This window comes from Corvus kubaryi, unplaced genomic scaffold (genome assembly GCF_017639235.1).
Source record: "Corvus kubaryi isolate FWS band 111438036 unplaced genomic scaffold, C.kubaryi_AGA036_p1.0 134, whole genome shotgun sequence".
Taxonomy (NCBI): domain Eukaryota; kingdom Metazoa; phylum Chordata; class Aves; order Passeriformes; family Corvidae; genus Corvus; species Corvus kubaryi.
The window spans coordinates 9,165,705-9,189,130 of record NW_024580668.1 but is presented as its reverse complement, the minus strand read 5'-3'; the positions used below and the strand labels follow the sequence as shown (position 1 = coordinate 9,189,130).

Genomic DNA, 23,426 nt, shown 5'->3' with positions numbered 1-23,426 from the left:
GGTGAGCGGCGGCGCGGGGCCGGGCTCCGCCACCGGGTGCTTGCGGGCACCGGCAGCGCGGGGACCGCGGCACCGGCACCCGGGGCGGGCGGGGACGAGGGCAGTGGCATCCCGGGCGCGCGGCGGGGACCGGCATCCCGGGGACCCAAGGCGCTGCCATCCCGGGGCGCGGCGAGGACCTTAAGATCGGTAACACAGGGACCGGGGCACCGGCAACCCGGGTACCCGGGGTACCAGCACCCCGGGCACTGCAGGGGTCAGCACCCTGGGGTGCGTCGGGGACCCGGGGCACCGGCATCCCGGGGTGAGAGGATAGCCGGAGCAGCGGCGTGCAGGGATGAGCGGGGAAGCGAGGCATCGACATCCCGGGGTAAGCGGGGAGCCGCCGTGCTAGCACCCACACCCCGGGATGCTGCTGGGTGCCGGGGCGCAGGGACATTCCTTCCCGTCCCTCTGCGGGCGGGTGTAGGGGAGTCCCTCGCCCAGAAGCCTGCCTCTCCCGGGGGCTGCAATCCCCCTCCCCGGGGAACGGAGCACGGAGGTCCCTCTGGAGAGCTGTGCACGCTCAGCGTGAGACCTGGGAGTGGAGGCTGGCACAGCGCTGGGCTGTTGCTAATCACCCTCTCCTGCACCCGAGGCGAGCAGGGAGTCCCCCGTCATCTCCATCTCCAGCCCTGGGCATTTTAGTGGCCTCTCAGCGTACAGCAGCAGCTCATGCTCTGCCTGCAGGGAGCAGCCAGTAGTGGGAATTCCCCTTCCATTCTCCCCACTGCCTGCCTGGCAAACCCCCGGACCGCCCAAGGCAGGGCTTGGTCCTGAGCATCTTCAGGCCGATGAGCAGAGAGACACTCAGCAATGGGGATGGGGCTCTGCAGGGGCAATTTTGGATGACCAGAAAACAGATGTCTCCCCAGTCCTGTCCCAGTGTATGGGGACACCACCCTGCAGGAGCTGGGAGGTCACCCAGCCCCACTGGCCCCCTCAGGTACTCAGCAGGGGACCCCCAGTCCTACCCCAGTCCCATGGATATCCTGTATAGGATCTCCTCAGTGGTTTGCAGCCACCACCCCTGCACACCTGGAACGTGCACAGTCACAAGCCCTGGGTGACAGGACATTTAGGTCTAGGCTACAGGCAAAGGATAAGAGATTCTTCCTCCTCTACGCATTTCTAATGGCTCCTTTGAGACAAGCCACCGACTCCCTGCTGGGAAGCCTCGCTGAGCTGTAAGTACAGGGTTTTTTATTTGGACTGTTAATCTAAATCCATTGTACCTGGTTGGAAAAGACCCTGTGTGCAATGCTCCCTGCACTTGCTGCATCCTCACTTGAATGTCTATTAGCACGTTTCTTTCCATTCCCTTGAGTTCCCTCTGCCAGGTAGAATAAATATACATAACTTCCATTTGAAAGTCTGTGAGAAAAATATATGTTGTCAAGGGAAACTCTTCTAGCATTTCTTATAGACATGCTTGATCTGTTTTATATTTTATTTTTACTGTCATAAATGCATATATCAGGGATTTTGTTCTCCACAAGATAGATATTAATTTGAACGACCAACACCCAGCTCACACTGGGCTTGTGTAATTCTGACGGTTGTCTCAAAATAGCTTACAATATATTTCAACATTTATCAGAAAGAGACTGGCTTTATCGCTTCCCTTTTTCCAATCATTCATGGAAATTTTGGGTCAACTAAAGGAAAATTTTGCAAATTCACTTTATCACAGACAGACACATTTGTATTCTCTGTCCGTCATGCTTTTAAATAAAATCACCCAAGCTTCCCAAAGTAAGCTTCTGTTTCCTAGCTGATATGCCTGCAAATGTGAATGGGGTGCACACTTTGATGGTCCAACAGGGGAGATCATGCTGGGTCCCAGTTCAAAGCCCAGTTTTGTTCTAAAGCTGAGCTTAGCTGTTTGTGAAACAAATAGGCAAGAGAGTTATAAAACTATTAATTCCTGCTTTAGACTTCTAGATGAAAACTGTATTTAGGCAGAAATAATTTGGTCTATTCAGAAGTGAACACCAGAAAGGAACATCTCTGGCAGTTTGTGACCCTTCTCCTTGCTCTGCAGGAGGGATAGAGGGATTTCCCTGGGGTACAAAGCTTGCAGGGTCCTGACATCCACCTTTTTATTTTGAGCTGGGAGGGAGGTAGGAGCCGTCTCCCTTCTGGCTCCCACGATTTGGCACATTTCACCCAGAGCCACGGCCGTGCACTGGGGGTGGTCCGGCTGAGCTGGAGCAAGGCTTCAGGCTTGTCCTGCCATCTTGGGCTGTCCCGTGCCCCAGCCCAGCCCCCAAACCACCTTGCCTTTGATTTTGGTGGAATTTGGTCTGACCTTTCAGAGTGGCTGCTCTACAGGGAGGGTGCAGACAGAGTCTGAGGCTGATTTTGGGATAAGCTGGATCCCACAGCTGTACCTCCAGGCCCCCCCATCTCTGTGTGTGCTTATAGCCTGAATGTATGAGCATCCTTCTGGAAGGAACCTGGATTAGTCATCCCTACCCCACAGATGGGCTGTGTGATGTCTTCTCTGGAAAAGCTCATCTGTCACTGAAATTCCAATTTATCCCTGAAAAGAAGTGTTTACACCCCTTCTTCTCCCTTGCTTTTGGCTTAAGCGTTAAAAAAATTGATCCTTCTCCTTCTTCCCTCCCCTCTGAAAGGCAAGACAATGAGTCCATTAAGCTCTGAGGTTTATCACGAGCCGGTTGCCTCCTCCAGACGTGGTGTAATGGAAGCGCTGGTTGTGGTGCAAAGCTGTGCCTTTAAGGAGCCCTGGCTGGGAGATGCAGTGGAGTTCTCAGATGCCTTTGCCAGGCTGTTTCACACAAACCTGGCATTTCCTGCACCCACAGCCCTGATCAGTTTAAAAACACCTCCAGGGCTTTACCATGGCTCCATTACCTGTTCCTCTGCAGCTCTGCTCTGACCTCCAGATTTAGATATGAGCATGTCCCCCAGGTCCCTGCCAGTCTGACAAACCTTTTACACCGAGTTTCTCAGACACTGGAAAGCAGGTAGAGCCCTGGTGTTTGCCCCACAACCCCTGTGAGATGGCTGCTGAGCAACAAAGGGTTGCAATGGGGTCTGTGGGAGTCCCCTGGGTGGAGGGACCCACCTCGTGTCACTGACCCAGCCTTGGCCCCCTGTGGTTGCTGTGGGACCAGGCTGTCCTGTATGGGGTGTGCTGGCACTTCAGCATCACTGCAGGGGCTGCAGCCTTTTTTCCCTCGGCTCCTGCTGCCTTTCTGTGCCCTCTGTGCCAGTACCCCTAAAATCTTGGAAAATTCTGTGGGTGACACAAGACAGGAAAAAATGTAATTCCTCGACCAAGAAAGCAGAGCAGTGTCCCTCAAGCCTTACCACTCCATGCCAGGAGCAGGGGGATCCCATCACTACAGGGCTGCTCCATGTGTCCCCTGGTTGTTTTGATGAATAAGGTAGGTGGAAAAATCAGATTTCAAGGTGGTGCATAAAGATCACAACCCTTTTTATTTGCCTTTTTGCTCTAAATTTCTGGTCAAGACAGGTAAATGCATCTGAAGGTGTGAAAATGCTTTTCTTTCTTTGATGCTGTGTTTTTCATTAGAAAATAGAATTTCTGCTGCAAAAAAAAGCCCAGCTCCCTGAAACTTATAAATTCCTAAAACACAGTGGAAATCGAAACTCTGGCTTTTTATTTCCCCATCGACATACAGATTTTATTCAGTCATCAATGATTCTGAATCATGTTTCTGTTATGTTTCAACATTATCAAAATAATCTTAATATTTTACATGGCAGAACACACAAGAGGAAACAAAACAGGCAGATGAATTGTTTTGACACTTCTTCCTCTCAAATTCTCCCTGAAACTGACACCTTCTGTGACAATACTTTGATTTGGCAAAACTGCCTGTGCTGCTGGAAAGATTGAACCGTCTAAGGACTTTTTGACCAGGCCTAATTAGCAGCGTAGGTAGTGGGGCTACAAAGCACTTCGGCAGAATCGCAGCAGTGGTGATTTGACAAGATCTAATTTTTCCTCCAGGAGACTCTTTGGGGAATAAATCCTCTCTTCAGTGACTAATTACTCGTTTGAAGAAGGAGAGCCCCATGGGTGAGGTGCTGGAGGTGCATTAAACTGCCTTCCTTAGGCCATTAACAACTGGCAAAGGGAGAAATTTTAGGAGGTAAAAAAGCAAGGAAAAGTTTCACCTGGAAAAATCATTGGCTTTTCTTTTTTTAGCTTCCATACTGCAGGAGAGCAACTGTCTAAAGCTGTTTCTCTCCCCTTCTTTTGCCTTGGTCCTCATTTTCAAAATGCAAACATCCCTCCTCACTTCCTAGGGTGCTTCTGGCCCCCCCCTCACCCAGGAGCACCCGGACCCGGGGGAGCCCTGCGTCCCCTCCAGCCCCGCTGTCTCATCCACAGGTGGAACCCGCTCCTGCTCTGCTGATCATGGTCAACAAGACCTTAAATTACTGGGGTCCCAGTTTTGAGGAGGACGTTATCAACATCAACGTGGGGGGTCTGAGGAGGCGGCTCAGCTCCAGCGCCCTCTCCAAGTTCCCCGACACCCGCCTGGGACGGCTGCTCTCCTGCGACTCGGAGGAGTCCATCCTGCAGCTCTGCGATGACTACGACGTGAGTGCCAGGGAGTTCTACTTTGACCGAAACCCTGGATTCTTCCTCTACGTCCTCCACTTCTACCAGACAGGGAAGCTGCATGTCATGGAGGAGCTGTGCGTCTTCTCCTTCTGCCAGGAGATCGAGTACTGGGGCATCAACGAATTCTTCCTGGACTCCTGCTGCAGCTACCGCTACCACGAACGCAAGCTGGAGAGCCGGCACCACAACTGGGATGAGGAGAGCGAGGTGAGCAGTGTGGACACGTCCCCTGATGAGATCTCTGACATCAACCACGACCTGCTGCGCTACAGCACCCTGCGCTGCGGCAACGTGCGCAAGCGCCTCTGGCTCACCATGGAGAACCCCGGCTACTCCATCCCCAGCAAACTCTTCAGCTTTGTGTCCATTAGCGTGGTGCTGGTGTCCATAGCCACCATGTGCATCCACAGCATGCCCGAGTACCAGGAGGTGGATGAGAATGGCAACGTGCTCGATGAACCCATCCTGCACAAGCTGGAGTATTTCTGCATCTCCTGGTTCACCTTCGAAGTATCCTCCCGCCTCCTGCTCTCGCCCAACCCCAGGAAGTTCTTCACGCACCCACTGAACCTGATTGACATTGTCTCAGTGTTGCCCTTCTACTTCACCCTCCTGGTGGATGTGACCATGGGCAGTGACTCGGAGCTGGGCAACCTGGGCAAGGTCGTGCAGGTGTTTCGGCTCATGAGGATATTCCGGGTGCTGAAGCTGGCTCGGCACTCCACTGGACTGAGGTCACTGGGGGCCACCTTGAAGGTAAACTGGCTCTCTATCTCCTTGTCTACTCCTTTAGTCTCTGGGCAAGAAGGAGACTTCTGGCATGGCTGGGGGATGTGGAAGTCCCTATTTGCAGTGAGCGCCCAGCTCTGGGTCGTGCCTGGCAAGCTTGCTTGGGGTAGTGGGTTGGGCTGTTGGTGTGTCTGCTAAAGAAAACAAGTGTGAGGAGCACTGACTGCAGGAGTGCTCTGTACACACGCAGCACAAACACCAATCCACCCCATTTTGCCTCGTGCAGCACTGGTGCCTCCAGGGTCTCAGCCATCCCACTGTGGTATGAAAGCCTCGTTGCACAGCACTGGAATAGACTCAGCCATGCATGGGTGGATGGGGATGTCCCACCAGAAGTGAGTCAGCGTCTAGCTGGGCTGAGTGACCTGCTGAGCAGGTAGCAGGCCAGCCAGCAGCTGCTAGGTATGCCAGCACCAGTGTGCATGGCTCAGGGCTGCTCCTGTCCCCAGTCTGGGAAAAGGGGAAACCTCCTACGGGCATGCTGCCAGCTGACCAGAGGCCAGTGTCCAACCCCTGGTGCCTGGCCATTTAGGGAAACAGAAATCATGGTCCAGCTGAGCTGATACAGTGAGGTTGGGTCTGGCACAAAGCAGCAGTAGAAAAACAAAGGGTGACTTGCATGGCCTGGGACAACCAGCCCCAGACAGGGTCTGTGCCCTCAGCAGAGCCTGGGTTACCAGCAGCTGCCCCCCAGTGTGATGGAAAACTTGGCATGCAGGGCTGGGGGAAACTGGTCCCAGGACCATGTGGTCCTCAGGAGGAAGGTCTGGAGGAGGAAATGCTGACTGAGTGGAGGACCAGGGTTCAGGTATGCCTAGAAAGCATCCCTGCAGGTTTGGTGAGAGGGTCCACATCCCCCATAACACGCCCCAAGGCTGTGTTTCTCCAGACCCCCATGCACAGCACCCCCGGCCTCTTCAGACAGACCAAGGGCAACTTGAAATCTGCCATGCAATCCTCACTATCCCTGTGCTGCAGCCAGATCTCTGTCACTGCAGCTCAGTGGTAAAGCAGGACCAGCCTCCACGCCCAGTGTGGTTTGGCTCACCCCCACCATCTCTCCCCTCCACCCTTGTGCTAAGGGCCATGTTCCTGAATCTGGGGAGAAGGAAACTCACCTCCTGTGCTTACACAGAAAATCCAGACTGGTGCAGAGGCCAATTAAACTCGGCCTTTAATTGTCCCTGGTTCTTGGTGATTGCGTCAATGGGAATCCTAAAAGCTGATCCTTGAGCCTGCTAAGACTCAGAGTGATACATGCTCCCCATGCCCCACCACACATGGGGCTCATGCTGGGCATGGGGGACGATCAACAGGGCAAACACCTCATCTCTGCCCCTGGGCCCCATGTTCAAACCAGAAGGCTGTGTTTTCAAGCACTGCTTGTGCAAATATCCCTGTGCTTTCCCCTCCTCAAACATCTGGTGTATCAAACGCATGGCCAAGGAAGCAATCCTTGTGACAGAGCCTGAAATTCAACCAAAGGGACACCCTCCTCTCACTCAGTGCCTGGCATGGGAGGGAGCTGCAGTTCCTCATGCTGCTCCCTCTGAAGGGCCATCACAGGGATGAGTAGCTGGGGACACCCTGTTTTTGCTGCTGCAGCAGTGACAGGGCTGGCATGGGGTGTACTGGCATCAGCAGGACTCGGCTGCTGGAGTTGGACCCATTCCCGTGGCTGAGTCATGGAGAAAAGGAACCATTGAGTGTGAATGGGGTTGAGGATGGGCAGCAGAAAAGGCCTTCTGCCAGCTTCTGCTGTGAAGCAGGATCAGCCCCACCCAGAACTAATCCTGCAGAGCCCACAGAGCATCAAAATACTCCTGGCATCCTCAAAACCTGATGAAACAGAGTCCAGGGAGGGTTGTCCGAAATGAAGATGCCTGAAGTCCTACCTGCATCATACTTACTTCTGAACACTTACCTTGAAAGAGCACTGACAAGTGACAGACCCAGGTAACACTGCTGGTGAAATTTAAGTAAAATTGCAGACGTAGAAAGGGCTCCCTATGTCCTGTCAGTGCTCCATCCGAGCATGAGCAACACCTTTCAGCAGAGCAGGCACTGATGGACTCGTGCACATTACTAAGCAGCAAACGAGATCTGGGGAGCCAGCAGTGTCCCGGCTCCGGCTTCTGAGGAGCAGCTGATTCACCCAGTGACGTGCTGGGAAGTGCCCCTTCCTGGGGACTCTGTAGACAGCTCTAAATGGGGATGAGCAAAGACACAAATCTGATGCAGCAGCTTGGCGTTGTGATTTAGTGGGCACATAAATTACAGTGACTTGTTAATCATAATTTACTTCCTATTGCAAGAGCAGAAAGCAGGAGCAGAGCAGCGAAGGCTGTTAACAGCCAGGAAGCGGGAGCGATGGCTCTGGCAAGCTGAGTGATGGTTCCGCTGCCACGAAAGTGCTAGCAGAGGGAATTCTGCCACTTGTGCATCATAAACCCTGAACAGTCCTCAGATTGCTTGAGGCCTGATCCACAGCGTGTTTAATTTGAGGAGAGGCTTCCTACACGTCTCTGCTCTTCCTCCCTGCCATGCTCGACATCCATTACCGCTATCGCGGCTCTGCGGGTGCGGGTTTGGAGCCCCTCTCCCACTGGCAGTCAATAGATGTTGGTCCCTGGGTAATTGCAGCACATACAGGGATCTTCAGGAGTTGCTGTCTGTCCCCCTCAGGGGCCTAAATGTGTAAAGAGGCTGGAACTGCACTTCACACATCACCCTGCTGTCGCTACCATGGGCCACCTTTGCTCGGTTTCCATACTGGTATTTCTGGCAAGACTCAAACTGGGCTCTTCCATTCTGACTGTCTTCTGCTGCACTGGAGGAAAGATGTGCATTTGGCAGGAATCTGGAGAGACTGCTACTTGGAGGGCTTTTTGCTGGAGTCTTTTATTACCTAGCACTGCCTCTCCCAAGGCTGGCTACTTGCTAAGCCTGCAACCCCCCCAAACCCTGGATAAAACTGCATCCCACCCAAACCCTGGCTAAGCCTGAATCCCAGCCAAACCCCAGCTGCAGCTGCCTTCCCCCTCCATCAATGAGCAAACCAGAAGTTTTGCAGATAAATGGCTGCAAATAGGTGGCAGCCAGTGCCCGAGGATCAGCTGGGACATTCCTGGAGCCTTCCCTGTGCTGCAAACCTTGACCCTGCCTGTAAACTGAAACAGCAGGAGCTATTGAGCTGCCTGACATTCCCTTTGCCTTCCCCCTCCAACACATCCCAGGGTCAGACCAGATACTCTTTAAAAATGTGTGAGGTTATTCGGTGCTGCTGGTCCCCAGCTGGGATGTATAGACCTGCTGTTAATTTCCAGCCAGGAGCAGGTTTTTCTTGGCCAAGTGATACATCCTTGAAACTCGGTGGCTCTGAGCTGTTTGTCCTCCTTGAAGAGCTCCCGTGGCACTGCTATAGGGCATCTGCAGCCACAGGTGAGGGAGGAGAAAGAAGAGGAGGAGGAGGAGGAAGGGGAGGAAGAGGAGGTTGTTTGGTATTACTGGCATTAGCTAAGCAGCTTTTGCCAGCTGTCCAAGCAAAGTCTCCTCACTCCCTGCCATGAATCCACCTCCTTTAAGTCTCATCCTGACCACAGAAGCCTTTTCCCACATCTGCTGCTGTTTGCTTTGCTCAAATGTTGTTTCCTTTAGCCATTATGTGGTCTCCAATAAAGCATTCTCTGCTTGTTAGGAGACTGGGAAAAAATCCCCACGATCAAAGCTCTGCTTTCCTTTCCCCAAAAGATGAAGAGCAAACTGGCAGGTCACTGGGCAGAAACATCCAAAAAATTCACTTGTGGCAGTCAAAAAGTGGTTGGACAAGCCCTGCTGGGAGGATGGTGGTGGCAGTCCGTCCCCTGGCAGTCCCTTCCCGGCATGACTTGCTGCCTTGTCCTCCAGCTGCCCACAGCCTTTTCCCCCTGGGCTTCTGGCACACGTTTTATACTTTGTTCAAATATTAGGAATACACAAAGAAAGATTGCAGCACAAAGGTTTTAGGTTGAAACCAGAGAAACAATGGCTTCTTCAAGGAGCATTGCACACAACATCAGAGTTGGGTGTCCCATGGCTCTGTTCCCACCAAGGCTCCCAGACCCCTTGGGCTCATACTCATCAAGCTGGGGCTTGCAGCACCCTGTTGGATGGGTCTAAGACCAGCCCATGCTGACACTGGATGGATCCCTGGACTGCCCTGATGACCAGGGGTGTTTGGTTTCATGTCAGCTCTGATGTTTACTTGGAGTCTCTGACGGAGGAGCAGCAAAGCCTGAAGGGAATGTAATTATCTCAGAAACAGGAGTAACAAACACGTGTAACAAAGCGTTTCACAGATGCTGAGGGTCAGTGGTGTTGGGGTACAGGAGGTAGCCAGGGACTCTGGGGTCCCCAGGGAGCCTGGGCTGAGACCTGGGTAAGAGCTGAGCTGAGCCTGCAGCAGAGGCCACGTCCTCCCAGCGAGCAGTGCCAGCGACTCAGGAAGGTACAAATTGCCTCTTTTAGTGGCTGCCTATTAGGTGGTTTCTGGGGACCTGCCAAGATAAAAGGAAAATGTGCTAAATATTGTTAGCTGAGATCAGGCCAGAGTGAATGCTGGAGGCAGGGGAGCAGCCTCTGCTGGGGATCCCTGGCTGGGGAGCACAGATTTCCCTCCCAGCACTCGCAGGCTGGTGGAGTGCAGAGAGGCAGCTGTGGGTGCCAGGAACGATTCCTGGCTGCACCACTCACTCCAGATCTGAGTCACCCTTGCACTCTCCACCCCATCCCAGTCCATCTCTGGAGCAGGACAGAAGTGGATAGAGCAGAGATCCCTGATGGAGGCGTGCAGGTAGTCTGTGCAGGCGTCTGTGCAGGGCTGTGGGATCTCTGTGTCCTGGCTGTGCTGGGTGTGGTGGCCCCCACTGACCAACGCTCTGCTTTGCCTTCCAGCACAGCTACCGGGAGGTGGGGATCCTGCTGCTCTACCTGGCTGTGGGGGTCTCTGTCTTCTCTGGAGTGGCCTACACTGCTGAGAAGGAGGAAGACGTTGGCTTCGACACCATCCCAGCATGCTGGTGGTGGGGCACGGTCAGCATGACCACCGTGGGCTACGGTGACGTGGTGCCCGTCACCGTGGCGGGGAAGCTGGCGGCCTCGGGCTGCATCCTGGGGGGCATCCTGGTCGTGGCACTGCCCATCACCATCATCTTCAACAAGTTCTCCCACTTCTACCGCAAGCAGAAGGCGCTGGAGGCGGCCGTGAGGAACAGCGGGAAGAAGGACCCCGCGGAGGTGGGGAGCATCTCCAGCCATGACCGAGACTCGGAGGCTCTGAGCGAGACCTCCCTGGACAGGGGCAGCCCCGACCGCCGTGGTCTGACCCCTGGCGCCCACCCCAGCCCCTGACCCCCGGCTCTGTGGCCCTGGGGCACGTAGGACCTGCCTGCTCATGGGGAGCATGGCACCGGGACACGGCGGAGGAGCCACGGCCGGCATCACCCCTGCCCTGCAAAGGATAGGAGGGGTTGGAGGAGATGCTCAGTGGGCGCTGGCTGCTTCCAGACCCTGCGTCTGCCTGGATGTGTCTCAGCCTTCACCCTGCTCACCCGTGGCTGCAGAGGGAGGTTGTGGTGCTGGGTATACCCCTGCCAGAAAGGGAGGCAGAAAATAAAAGTGACCCCTGATCAGGCACTGCCCCAACTGTACGGAGGGGGATTTTCCTCTGCCCTGAGGTTTTGTGTTGTCCAGGGTGTGGTTAAATAGCTCAAGGGTGAGGCAGCCCTCAACCAGGCCGGCAGCCTTTACAGATCCTGTGCCAGGTCGACAACTCCAGCCCCAGCCTTGTCCTACCCCCAGCTGGAAACAGCCTCGAAAGGCTCAACTGCGCTTCCCCCAGCCATAAGGAAAGGGGCCTGGGAATGAGTCTGTATGGGAGGAGAGGTAGTGACCAGCTCAGGGTGAGCCCGATGGTCCCCAGCCCCTGCAGTGGGATTGACTGAACCTCACCTTCTTTCCATTGCAGCCAGGATTTATCTGCTCTCCGGCACTGCCACTGCTGGGACCCCCAGGGATCTGGGGCTGTGCTGGGAGGGTGGCACAGCTGGGAGCCCTGCCCGTGCATGGGGGAGGGACACCAGCCGGGGATGACCAGGCAGAAGGAACACTGTTCTCTGAGGCAGCAGCAGTCGGAGGGAATCGAGCTGGGGGAACTGAGAAGCCAATCCCAGTGGGGCTGGTCTTCCTCGCCACAGCCCCCAGCCTGGCTTAATTCTGCCCCTTTTCCTCCCTGTCTTAGGGCCAGGCAGGGCAGGAGGGCTGTAAGGAGGGGGTCACACTGCCCCAGGCATCCCCACAGGGAGCTGAGCTATGCAGGTGCCGCTGCACTCACCTTCCTTCTGCAGGGAGAGAGCTGGGACAGAGGGGACCTTGCACTGCTCCTTGTCACTGCAGCCCCTGAGCACCTCACAGCCGGGCAGGGAGGTCAGCCTGGAGCACCAAACCCCTTTCTGCCTGGCCCCCCAGCCCACCTGAGCACTTTTGAGGCTGCTCCCAGCACAGCATTAATTCTCTAGAGAGCTTTTCCTTGCCCTCCCACCCCCTGTTCTCTGGAAATTGTGCAGCTCCATTGCACACAGAGGAGTGCACCCAGCAATGCCTGTTCTGAGCAGGAGAAATGTGCATCCTGCAATCCCAAATCACCTCAAACACATGTTGATGGCTGCAGGACGACCCCAGGTACCTGGATCGTGGGGTTTGCTGCTGGTTGTCCTAGCTGGGTTTCAGCACAGCCGCCGGTGCCAGCTCTGCCTCTATAGTGATCTGCTGGTCACGGGCAAGGAAAGCCAAACCAACACCGGTGCAGGTCCAGCCTTTCCAAACCCAGTGGGACTCAGGAAGGGTCCCCAAGGAACAGTGGTGTGGGATGGGAGGGTGCTCATGCTTCTGGCATCATCAAGTCTTCCAGTACCGATGGTTCATGGTCTGCTCTGTGCTTATTCCTGCTGGGAGCTGGGACTGGAGAGCAGCACCCTCTGCTCCGACCAGCTCCTGCTGCACTCTTACTTGAATACAGGAAGGAGTTTCCCCTTCTCAACATAAATATTCCAGTAGCAAAATGTATTCAAATGTGAACAGTAAATGACATCTGTTAATGAAAAAGCATTATGCAAATAACTAGGAGCATGTAAATTAATTTTCTATCTAGCATGGGATGCATACTGTATATTTTATTAAAGACCTTGGTGATCTGCTGTGGATGCTGGTTTCTGTTTCATGGCAGTTGGATGTGCTCGTGCAGCCCATGGGCTGGGCCAGGGCTGGGTCGAGGTGAGCAGGAGCAGCTGAGCTGCTCCCACAGCTCTGCAGGTTCCCGTCAGCCAGCTCCAGCACCACCTTGGAGCACAGCACAGCTCCCACCTCACCCCTGCTCTGGATGGTGTGCTGACAGCCAGTCCTCGTGCCTGGACCCCTGCTGTCATCCTGGCTGGAGCAGTTTGGATAACATACCTTTCTGAGGCTCAAAGAACAAGGCATTCACAGGGTATGAGGGAAGAGGTTGGAGCTGGTGGGCTCTGGGAAAAGCCACACAGGGAGCCAGGCATCGCAGCTGGGAGTGAGGGAATCCTGATGTGGCCTCTCTGATACTCTGACATGAGAGGGGTGTCTCTAGGCTGTTGCTCTGCAGGGGCTGGCTGGGGAGGGCAGGACCATTGCTGGGTGTGGTAGGAGTCAGGGATAAAACAGAGTTTAATCTTTATTCCTTTGAGAGCTTTTCCACTAAAATATTAAAAATCCACATGCTGCTGATCATTCCAAGGCAAAAGCTCCCCTACCCTGGGGGCTAAAAGCAAGGCAGGATCTCCTGTGAGCCCCTCTGCCACATCGCAAAGGCACATCGGAGGGGGCTGGTGCACGAGAGCTCCAAGCTCGGGTTTGGGGAAGCCACGAAAGATCTTTTCTTTTTTTAGCCTCCCGCTCCCTGTGAAGACATTAGGATTTGTATGGCTCTGAGTAACTGCACTAGGAAAATCCTCCCACTGCTGTGCAGGCAGATCTCGCAGAGCTCGAGCTGTGCAGAGCAGGGAAGAGCCGGGTGCAGGAAGGTGCCCAGCAGCAGAGTGGGTGAGCACAGCCCACGCTCCCCAGTGAGACACGGCTGTGCAGCACCGGGCTGCCAGGACAGGCCTGGCTTACTATTTCTAAGGCAAGTAGGAAACTTATGTTCTTTTGCTAATCCCTAATCAGTTTTCCTGAGTGGCTGCATTTTCATTTGATACAGTGGGTAAATCAATTACACACTTTATCAGGTTATTCCTACAAAGCTGCTTTCCACATTCAGAAAATGATTGACTAAAGCATGACTCTCTTGCCTCCAGGGAACGGTGATTAAGGAGTGACCTTATTAAGCAATTTAACGCAGCTGAGAATTAGACAACTCTGCTCAAAGAGACAAAGTAAACTTCATTACCTTTGTTTAAAACTTCTTTTCCTTTGCCAACTTTCAGATCCATGACTACCCTGAGCACGGTCTGTGCACTCAGCTGGTAATTAGAAAACCAGGAGATTTGAAAGGGTTTCATCTCTAGGAAGGAAAGACGACTCACTGGCAGTGTTTTTGGGATCTCTCCTGCTCACAGATTCCTACAGCCCTGCTGACCTCAGCAAAAACCAGATCTCACTGCTTGAGCACACTGCTTGACATGTTCAGTGTTACTTCATTTACTGAATTATGTAAGGAGATCAGTGAAGACAAACAGTGCAGCAGTTCCATTTTTTCTTTTTTTTAATACAAAATAATGCTAGACCACTTTTGCCTTGTAGTGAGACAGCCCCAGCGTTTGCATATACCTATGGGTTCACTTTAGCCTTTATCTGAACGCAGGCTGTTAACTTAGTTGTAGGGAACACACAAAATCGAGACTTCCATTCTAACCATCTGAGGAATCCAAATGAGCAGCCTTGAAGGCATGGAATTAAATTAACCAAATATGCCTAGATAGGTCCCACAGTGTCACAGAATAAAAACCACAGGTCAGGGGTGCAGGGAGGCACAGCACCAGCAATGCATGTTCACATCCAGACCTCGAGTCTGGCGAGAACAGCGGAGTGGGAAAAACTGCCCCAGGTTTCTTTCAAGATCTTGCTCTCTGTGGTGAAGGAGTGACTATCCAGAGCTTGGAATTCCTTGGGCTGAGGAAAATCCACCCTACAGCTCAGTTGTCTGCTGACTCTGCACAGACAGGTCCGCAAGAAGCTGCTGTGACCACTCAGCATGGGACTCAGGGACTCTGGGCTCCCTCCATGTCCAGCACTGTATTGATTTGGACAGCAACAACCTAGAGGGGAGCAGGACAGTCCTTCATAGATGGAATTGAATTGTTTTAAAGTTTTTAAACAAATTGGCTTTCTTCCTGGGCTCTTAAATTAAAGGGCAATTAACTTTCAGTCTGGAAAAAGCTGATGGGTATTTCCTGGTTTGACTCTTCAAAATTTTGCCAGAGTGATTAGTGAAATGAAAAATTGTCAGCTCTTGAGGCAGGGCTGTCAGCCAACGCTCAAAGCATCTACCCAAGCTCAGACTCTTCTGGCCTGTGGAGAGCAGGAAATGGTACAAAATGAGGGTATAGGAAATGAATAACTGGGCAAAAAGGACACTGGCACAGCAGCCCCTGTACCTTAGTGCTAATAATTATTAAAAACTGCTGGTGCTATGGGCTTAGTGGACAGCTGATTTTTTCCCTTATGGGGGAGAAAACCCAAGGCTAAACATCAGTCTCAGCTCAGGGGTACCTGTTGTTGGGTTTGTTAGTCACATGCAGGAGTTTGGGCAGCAGGTGCAGAGCTGCCAGCACAGAGGGAGCGCACACAAACTCTCCCTGGTACGGCTGCACAACCCTCCCTCCCTTTGTGCTGGGGCTCCACAATATCCTGAGAATGTTGCTGAGAATATGTGAGAGCTCCAGGCTCTCCCAGTTACTAGAAAAGCCGGCAGCCTCCCTCCCTTTGATTTCCATGCTCCTTCCCAACATTTAAAAGCTCAGATCTATTTTGTTTCTTCCGGAATTGCTAACCAAAGCTGACTCCTGAATGAATTCTGTCTCTGCTCCAGTTAGTCATCCCTCCAGGACAGATTTAGTAACTGCTCAGGGAAACCACATCGAAGCCAACAGTTCACCATTGGAAGGCAGCACCCACTCACTGTCAGCTTCATCTTTTTCTGAGCTAGAAAGCTCAAAGTGCAGCAAGTGAGCCAGAATTAGGAATGAGCCTCTAGCCTCACCTGTTGTGTAGGAAGGTGGATAAATTGATACGTACCTAGCCCCAAACCTGCCTGCAGGCTCAGGGAAGTTTCTGCAGAGACAGCAAAGACCTACACAGCAGAGCTCAGCATCCCCATCTGCCAAAGCACCCCGTGGGGCAAACATCCCTCCTGCAGGACTGGAGCTCCAGGCAGGACTGCCCGTGCTCCTCACTGTTGGAGCTGCCTGAGCATCACCTCCTGAACCCCCCCAGAGCTGCCAGCACATGGAGCTGCCCCTCTCAAGCAATTTCACCCCCAGCTGCAGAATTAGTAACGTTTTAAAATGTGTCTGACATGTTCACTGCCTGTGTTCCTGAGAGCTTGTACTCCCCTCCAGAACGTTGCATAACATTGGCTGATTAGAGGTGCACCATGTTAAAACTCGTCCTGATAAACAACACCACCCCAAAATATTTTAATGCATACATATGAGTCACGACACTGATGCTTTCAGGTAGGGACAGTTTATTTGCCCCTTTGAACAAATAAGGCAAGATATTTGAGAAAGATCAAACAAAATCTCCTGTATCAAACTGAGAGGAATGCAATAAAAGTTACTGTTTCATACATATACAAACTAAAGACCAACACTATTATATACAAACAGCCAGATCTTACAAAACAGCATTTCAAGTCAGATTTATGCCAGTGTTGCTAATTTCTTTGTTACAAAAAAAGTTAAAGCTACAAACTTCACATTTGTAAGTCTCACATGACTGACACCATCAGTGTCTCTGGGTTTTAGAAGCAAAGAGAATGGTTTGTCCAGAACCCTTTCCACAATGCAGATGAACCCAAGGAGCACATGAATGCAGCTTCAAAATTAAGCAAGATTTTTGCTTAAAACTTTGTCAAAACAGCCTTCCCTTATGGTACCAGCCTTGGTCTTAGCTTGGAGGACTTTGAGAAATGAATAGGTACTGTGCTCCCAGACATTCTACAAAGGGACCAAAAAGGGACATATTTTCTCTAACAAATTGAAAATCAGTGAAGGAGAAAATAATTCCTCTGCATTACAGCTCCAAGTGCAAGAAACATCATTAAGTCTCACCCACTGCAAGCATTTAAGAAAGGTTCAAAGACAGTTAAGCCATTGGACCAGTTTTAGTTATTTTGGTTCGTTTGCTATATTTTAAGACAATCACGTCAGCAAAGCAGAGTATTTCAAGAGTGCTTACATTCAGTTACAGCAGTCACAGGTTGCATATTCTGCAAATAGACACCACCCTGTGGTGTTTCACCTAAAAGCTGGGGTTTCTAATGCCCTCTGATCTCTGCAAAGTTACCTACCCAGTGCAGAGGAAAAACTCCTTCCAGCAGAACAGGCTTGACCCCCGCCCCACGCAGGCAGTGCACAATTTATCATGTCACAGATCTCTGTGTCTGTCACACCAGAGGTGCTGGGCCAGGTCCGTCCAAGTGACTTATACAAGATCCAAAACTGACCAGAGAACTCCCTCCTAAACTGGGGGAATTTCCTTGATGCAAAGGATGCTCATAATAATTGCCATCATAAAGACATGGTTAGGGCAAAGCCTATTGCACAGATTCCAGATGAGCACGGTATGAGCCCTGATGTTTCCCAACACCTGAGGCTATCATACTGCTGGCTATCCCAGGATGTGCTCTTCCTGCAGCACCCTACATACACTGCTTACTGTCTCCCTTTCCCTTAGGGACAGCTGTGATCCCAGTGCATTATCAAACTGAGGCAAACTGATGCAAGGAGCCCTGCAGAGGGTAAGAATGGCTTGGTTCCTTTCACAGCTGTGGAGCAGAACTGTGAACAGCAGCCAAGAGCCTGCTCCAGCGGGGAAACAAGACCCTACAGAAACATGAAACGAGTATGTCACCTCTGTAGCAGCATTGATTCAGGAGACACTGCTGTTTAATCATCTAGGTGATGTACCAAGGCCTAGTTCAGAAGCACGATGTGGAAACTGCTACCTCTATCAGAGCAAAGTAAAAATATATTGGTAGAAACACTGTCCAAACACTCTGTCCAAACATTCCATCATATGCTAGGAACACCTAAAACTACACAGCTCTGCTGTTACTGCCCACGGGGCAGAGGTGTTGCTCAGTCTCTGCCCTGCAAACAGGCTTTGTTTTACTCTCCACTCTGATGTGAGCCGATTGCACCGTCCTCACAGCGATTGTACGTGCTTGGGGCATTGTGGCTGATTGGGCTGTGCTGGGCAGGGATGGCAGGGAAATTAAAAAAAAACAACACAAGAGCATCCAGAGGAACTGGAAGAGACTGAACCTCTTCCAGCAGGACGTTGGTAATTGCCTTCTCATCCAGATCAACTCCGCCTATGCTCCACCACCATAAATGCACATCTTTGTTAATTCAACAGTCTTTACTTTTAGTTCAGCTCTCCTGATGTGCTAAACCTTGCGGAAATGTGAAGGATTGTGAAATCAAGTTTTTATTCAAGCATCTAAAGATGTAAATTTGAAATGAAGCCTATAAAATATTTCACAAGCTGTGGAGATTTTTAAGTCCTCTTAGACACAGCCAAAGTACCTAATTCCTGAGAGAGGTTCACACAACTTCCACCCATTCAAACGCTGTTTCCTTTTCCCAGCACTCCATTCTCAGCAGGGTCTCCCTGAAGGACATTTCCAAACAGACAGACAAAGGGGTATCAGATCACTGACTGGCTTTTGGTTTTAAGTGGGTGCAGATTTTAAATTACAGAATGCCATTTCTTATGGAGGCACAACATGCTTTATCTAGTCGGATAAATTCATAAAGTACACAAAACGAGGACAAAACTGAGGTCTTGAAGAAATCACACTTGCTTAAAGCACACAGTGTAAGGCATGGGGCTTATTACAGGCTTTTTAAAAACTGAGACTGAAGTTTCTTTCAAAAGGCTGGAACAGTTTGAACATGTTCTCACCTGCTCTCTTCAGTGACCTAAAACTTATCAGTACCTTAACAGCAGAAACAGTTAACAGCTTGAGATTGAATGCAGTTTGTGCATTCACAAAGAAAAACAAAAACAGAAAACCACAAACGAATCAGCTGTTACAGACAACAATCTGTATTAACTTAAACCAAAATGCACTCCTGAAAGTTCAGTTGAAAAGAGAGTGAGCCAACTTTCAATAGCCTATTTCTATCTGGTTCCTCTGGTTTGAAAACAATCCTCCTAAAAACAGTAACAGAACTCTTTTGGAATAACGTTTTAAATATATGTCTAACATTAAAACATACAATCAGGATTTTCCACGTAATGGCATTCCTGAGTTCACAAAGGTGCTATGGAAAAATAAACGAGCAGAAGTATTGCCCTCTATTTTGCTAGCATATTTCAATAGAAATCAATCTGTTCAGTAGTCATAAAAGCAAGGGGCTGATTGTTTGAGGATGGAAGAACATTCTACCCGTGGCTCAGAAGTTCTGCTGCCGCCGCTTCTTGGCTTCGATGGCATCAAGGATCGGCTGCCGCTTGGATTGGTACTTCTGGCGAATCTCCTCAATCTCCTGCTCCATCATGGGATCTAGGGCAGAGAGCCTCTTCTGAAGCTCATCCACGCTCCAAGTCTTCAGCTAGCAGGGAGACAAAAGAGGAACAGACACCGGCATCAGTGCAGCCACTGCCCAGACACCTGCAGGGATCCTGCTGCTCCTCTGACGGCCGGAGTGCATCTTCCAGCAGGGAAAGACACGCAGAGCTCTGCCCCAGGCTGCTGCTCTCAGTGAGAGTGGAGTGAGCCTCAGGATACTGCTTCTGCTCATTTCACAGGTACGTTACATGCTCTGGTTACTGGCAGTGTGAGCATACAACCAACCAGTGAAATGTTTCCCCCACAGAGTTGCTTTTTTAATGCTTCGTTTTGCAGGCTTAGGACAGAAATGCTGCATTGAGATGGAAGGAAAGCAAAGCTCTCTTCTCCTCCCCTTTCCTTGCAACTAAACCTCCTCATGCTAAATGACAAAAGGAGACAGAGGGAACAGGAAGAAAATCATATCACTGACAAAAGCTGCAGGTGAAAAAAAAAAGGCAATTACGTACAATGAGGCTGAATCTCAATCATGGTGAGGAATTCAGACTCTGCTACACCAGAAATCCCAGAGCACAAATGCACACCAGGTCACTTTGGGTCAGCCTTGTACTGATAAAATATGCAAGTACAATTTGTATTTTCCTGTACACGTGAAGATGTCAGGCTCATCTGGACAAGCTCCCTCTCCCTGAATTCTCTCTCTGCCTGCCCTTTGTTTAACTGGCTCTCTTGTCCGTGCCAATTTTCTCAGAACTGGCACTGAAAAGTTTTGCTCTGTGATTACAGATGCCAAGTGTGGCCTGGGACAGTCTATAGGTGTCCAGAGCTACACACTTTATGTAATGTTATAATATTATAACCTGTGGAACAGACGGGATTTTAGTATAACATTAAAAATATGGACACTGGAAGTGCTTCAAATGTTTACTTAAGCACCAGTCCTTTTCCCATCCAAGACCAAGTGACCACAGGAGAGACTGTTTTACAGGCACTGCAGCAGGACAGAAATGACTGTGCAGCACCTGCTATCAGTGAGCACCTGCTGTGGATGCTAAGAATATACAAAATAATTTGGGTTTTTTTCTTGTGCAGAAGGAACTGTCAGATTTTTTTGCTTTCAACAAATATCATAATTAAGTGACTTATCTTTATTTTCATGCAAGTGGGGCTGTTTTAGTTTAGCTGTTAATTAGTCAGCTGTCATGGTTATTCTTCAAGCCATTTCTGAACCAAAACACGCAGTGAAATGTTTGCTGCTTACTATAAGGCAACAAATGAATGTTTAATGGTAGTTTGCATCACTCCTTAAAACTAAGATATGGAAACCTGATGCCTTTTCCTGAGGTGGAAGAGATACCAGTCCCTAAATCACAAAGTCACCTGCTACCTGATTTCTCACAATGTCTTTTGAAGTTCTTTAGCATATTCTGCTAAACAAGATCTTCCCTAGTTGCTGTTTCAGGATCACAAATCCATTTTAATAATCCAGGCACATGTAAAACAACCTTTCTGCCCAGGGTATAGAGTCTTTCAGCCTTTCCAATCAGGCAACTGTTCATTAGAAAGACAAAGCACTTCCTCCACAAAGATATGTATTATTTATACACATTAATGCAACTTTAACAGACAGCAGTTTAAGTTGATGCATGGCACCAGTTGCCTTTTCACACTAATTTATTAAGGAGCAGTCTTAATTCCACTTCCTCACAGTCTAGGGAATTGAAAAGTCAAATAAAAATGAAAACCAGAAGAAAATATTAATACAAGGACTGAATACATACACTAAGCAGCTACAGCTCTCCCAGTGCTGGACTGCTTAAAGAGAGTATTGGAACAAATCTAAAACACCTTGCTCAAGGCTTAAGACAAGCATTAGATGTCAGAAATTGCCCTAGGGCTGCAATCTTCCATGGATGCCCTTTGAGCCTTCTCTGCCATCCTCCTCAAGTGCTGGGTGCTGCTTAGAGCCAGAAACAAAGTGCCTGAGCTGGCAGAGCAGATGTAGAGAGATGGTCTCTCCAGAACACGTGGCAGTAAGAGAACACTGCCCTACTGCTGTCCTTGAACAGGATGGAGCATCACGGGACATCCTTCGTGGACACCGACACACAAAGTCTCCCTGCAAAGCGTAAGAACTGCTTGCCAAGGGACACAACAGCTTTGGCAATTCCCGGGACTGTGTTTGTCAGGACAGATGGTTGAACAGTATGGAAGATGCTGGAGCACAGCTAAGTCTGGAGTGGGCAGAGCCCACAGATTTATATTAATATGAATCAACTGGGAAGTGGGTTACCTGCGTGACGCAGGGCAAAGTGGCTGCTAAGGGAGCCTGATCACGGGTTAAACACGACGGGGATGGTGGGAGAAGGAAGGGAGGCAAGTCCATGTGGTGCAGGAATCTGGGAGCACAGGAACATCCTGTATGCAGTGCTGTGTCAGTGAGGATGAACTATTCGCAGAGTTTTCCTCTGCTATAACGGCACCCTGGCTGTGAGTGCCACGCTACTCCTGGAAGAGGCAGAGAAGCCAAAGGGCAGCACTGGTGAAAGGTCCAGGAGGTGACTGCTCAGCCCAGACGAGCTGATGGGAGACTGACAGGTCCTCAATGGCTAATGAGAGCCACAAGAGCCATGAAGAGCTGGGACACCCAGCCCTCTGTTCCTGCTGTGCCTCAGGCTGCGACAGCAAAAGCCCAGGGACCTGGCCTGGGCAATTACTCAGCCTGTCCTTCCACTCTCACACACATCTTTAGAAGGAAAAAAAAAACTCTGTTCCAAATGTGATGGCCTTCATTTCACTTTGCTGCCTGGCATTTCACTGTAAGCCAATGGCACAGACAGACTTTCTCCCAGAAATGAAGTTTTAGACTCCAGTATATCTGTTTCTGCAGCGGTGCACTCCTGGGACACTGACATTATTCTCTTAGAGAAATGCCAGGAGCAAAATAAGACAAGAAAGACAAGGACAGCATCTCATGACAGACGGTTACTCGGGGTAAAGTCTCAGTGCTGAGCAGCTGCAATTAGAGCTGGTTTTAGCCATGGGCTCAGTCCCATTCCTCTCCTCACTTCTCAGCAATTCCTCTGCTCTGTCTCTGTAAAAGGTATCTATTTTTGTCCATGCTGATCAAATACCTAAGACAAACTTTTAAAGGAAGGAATCTCATTTCAAATGTAAAGCCAGATAAAAAATACTTGTTCTAAGGTTGGCCAAACAAATCCATCAAAATGGTGAGGAGGCAGCACAGTGAAACACTTCCAGCAAGCTTGTATGTTGAGAAAGCTAATTTTTAACCATTTGATTAACAGTTTTATTTTCACTTGAGGTTTTGAAAACGATCTTAACTCTGTAAAAATGCCCAAGTGAAGACAAACGTCAGAGGTGGAAGCGTTCATCTGAAAACCTCTCACCCACAGCCGTGCTGTTTGTTTTCTTCAGACACCACTGACAGCAACATCTTGTTTTAATATGCTGATGATTTCCACTGTATAATTCACAAGGACATACATAATTATATCCTTTGGAAGGACATAACCTACAGCCTTTCTATGCCTACACAGTAGTGATGGACAAATCAGGAACAGATAATTTGAAATACAATTTCTTCCTCAAGGAGATTTGTAAGCTATTCATGACATTCCTTTGTCAGCATTTCTGACAGATTTGCAGACAACTACCCCACTGAATAATGTTCAACTCAGCAAACTGCTTCTGAGTTGCAGTTCCTTCAAATCAGCATTTTAAAAACAGGGGGAAAAAAACCCCACTTGCATTTCTTACAGTCAGGTAAAGTGTCACAGCAACATGATATTCTGCTGAATGTAAATGAACCTAGGCAGCAAAAGGAGAATAAATATAAGCTCTCTGCAGACATATGAGATGCAGCCACAGGTTTGATATTCAAGGGCACCATGGTCTGAACGTTACACCTCTGCTGTTCTGCCCTAAGCAGGACACAGCCCAAAACCCTGCCACAGTATTTTTAAACAGACCATGCCAGATTTCTGTTTCTCATAAACCAAAAAAAATCTGTTGTAAAACACAAAGCCTAGAGAATTAACTCAGCCTCTGCCCTCACCAAAACCCCAAATGGTGAAAACTTTTTGAAATAGAAGCTGATGCAAATGATTTACCATAGGCCTCTTAGTACCCACAGCCCTCACACTGAGC

General features: G+C 50.2%; 2 protein-coding genes across 5 annotated transcripts in view; one reads left to right on the top strand and one right to left on the bottom strand.

Moving 5' to 3' along the window:
• Positions 1-12,691, top strand: part of KCNS1 (potassium voltage-gated channel modifier subfamily S member 1) — a 14,417-nt gene extending 1,726 nt beyond the window's left edge. Inside the window, exons 1-3 of one of the 3 annotated variants that reach the window (XM_042049834.1) lie at positions 91-370; positions 4,430-5,422; positions 10,388-12,691. In XM_042049834.1, coding sequence (XP_041905768.1) covers positions 338-370; positions 4,430-5,422; positions 10,388-10,843 — 1,482 coding nt within the window. In that variant the 5' untranslated portion in view covers positions 91-337 and the 3' untranslated portion in view covers positions 10,844-12,691. The other 2 variants (XM_042049853.1, XM_042049843.1) reach the window with 2 other exon arrangements.
• Positions 12,692-16,185: 3,494 nt separating this feature from the next.
• The window catches only part of STK4 (serine/threonine kinase 4), a 46,467-nt gene continuing 39,226 nt past the window's right edge, over positions 16,186-23,426 (bottom strand). For both annotated transcript variants that reach the window (XM_042049791.1, XM_042049799.1), the window contains one exon: positions 16,186-19,299. In XM_042049791.1, coding sequence (XP_041905725.1) covers positions 19,141-19,299 — 159 coding nt within the window. In that variant the 3' untranslated portion in view covers positions 16,186-19,140. The remainder of the gene's footprint in view (positions 19,300-23,426) is intronic.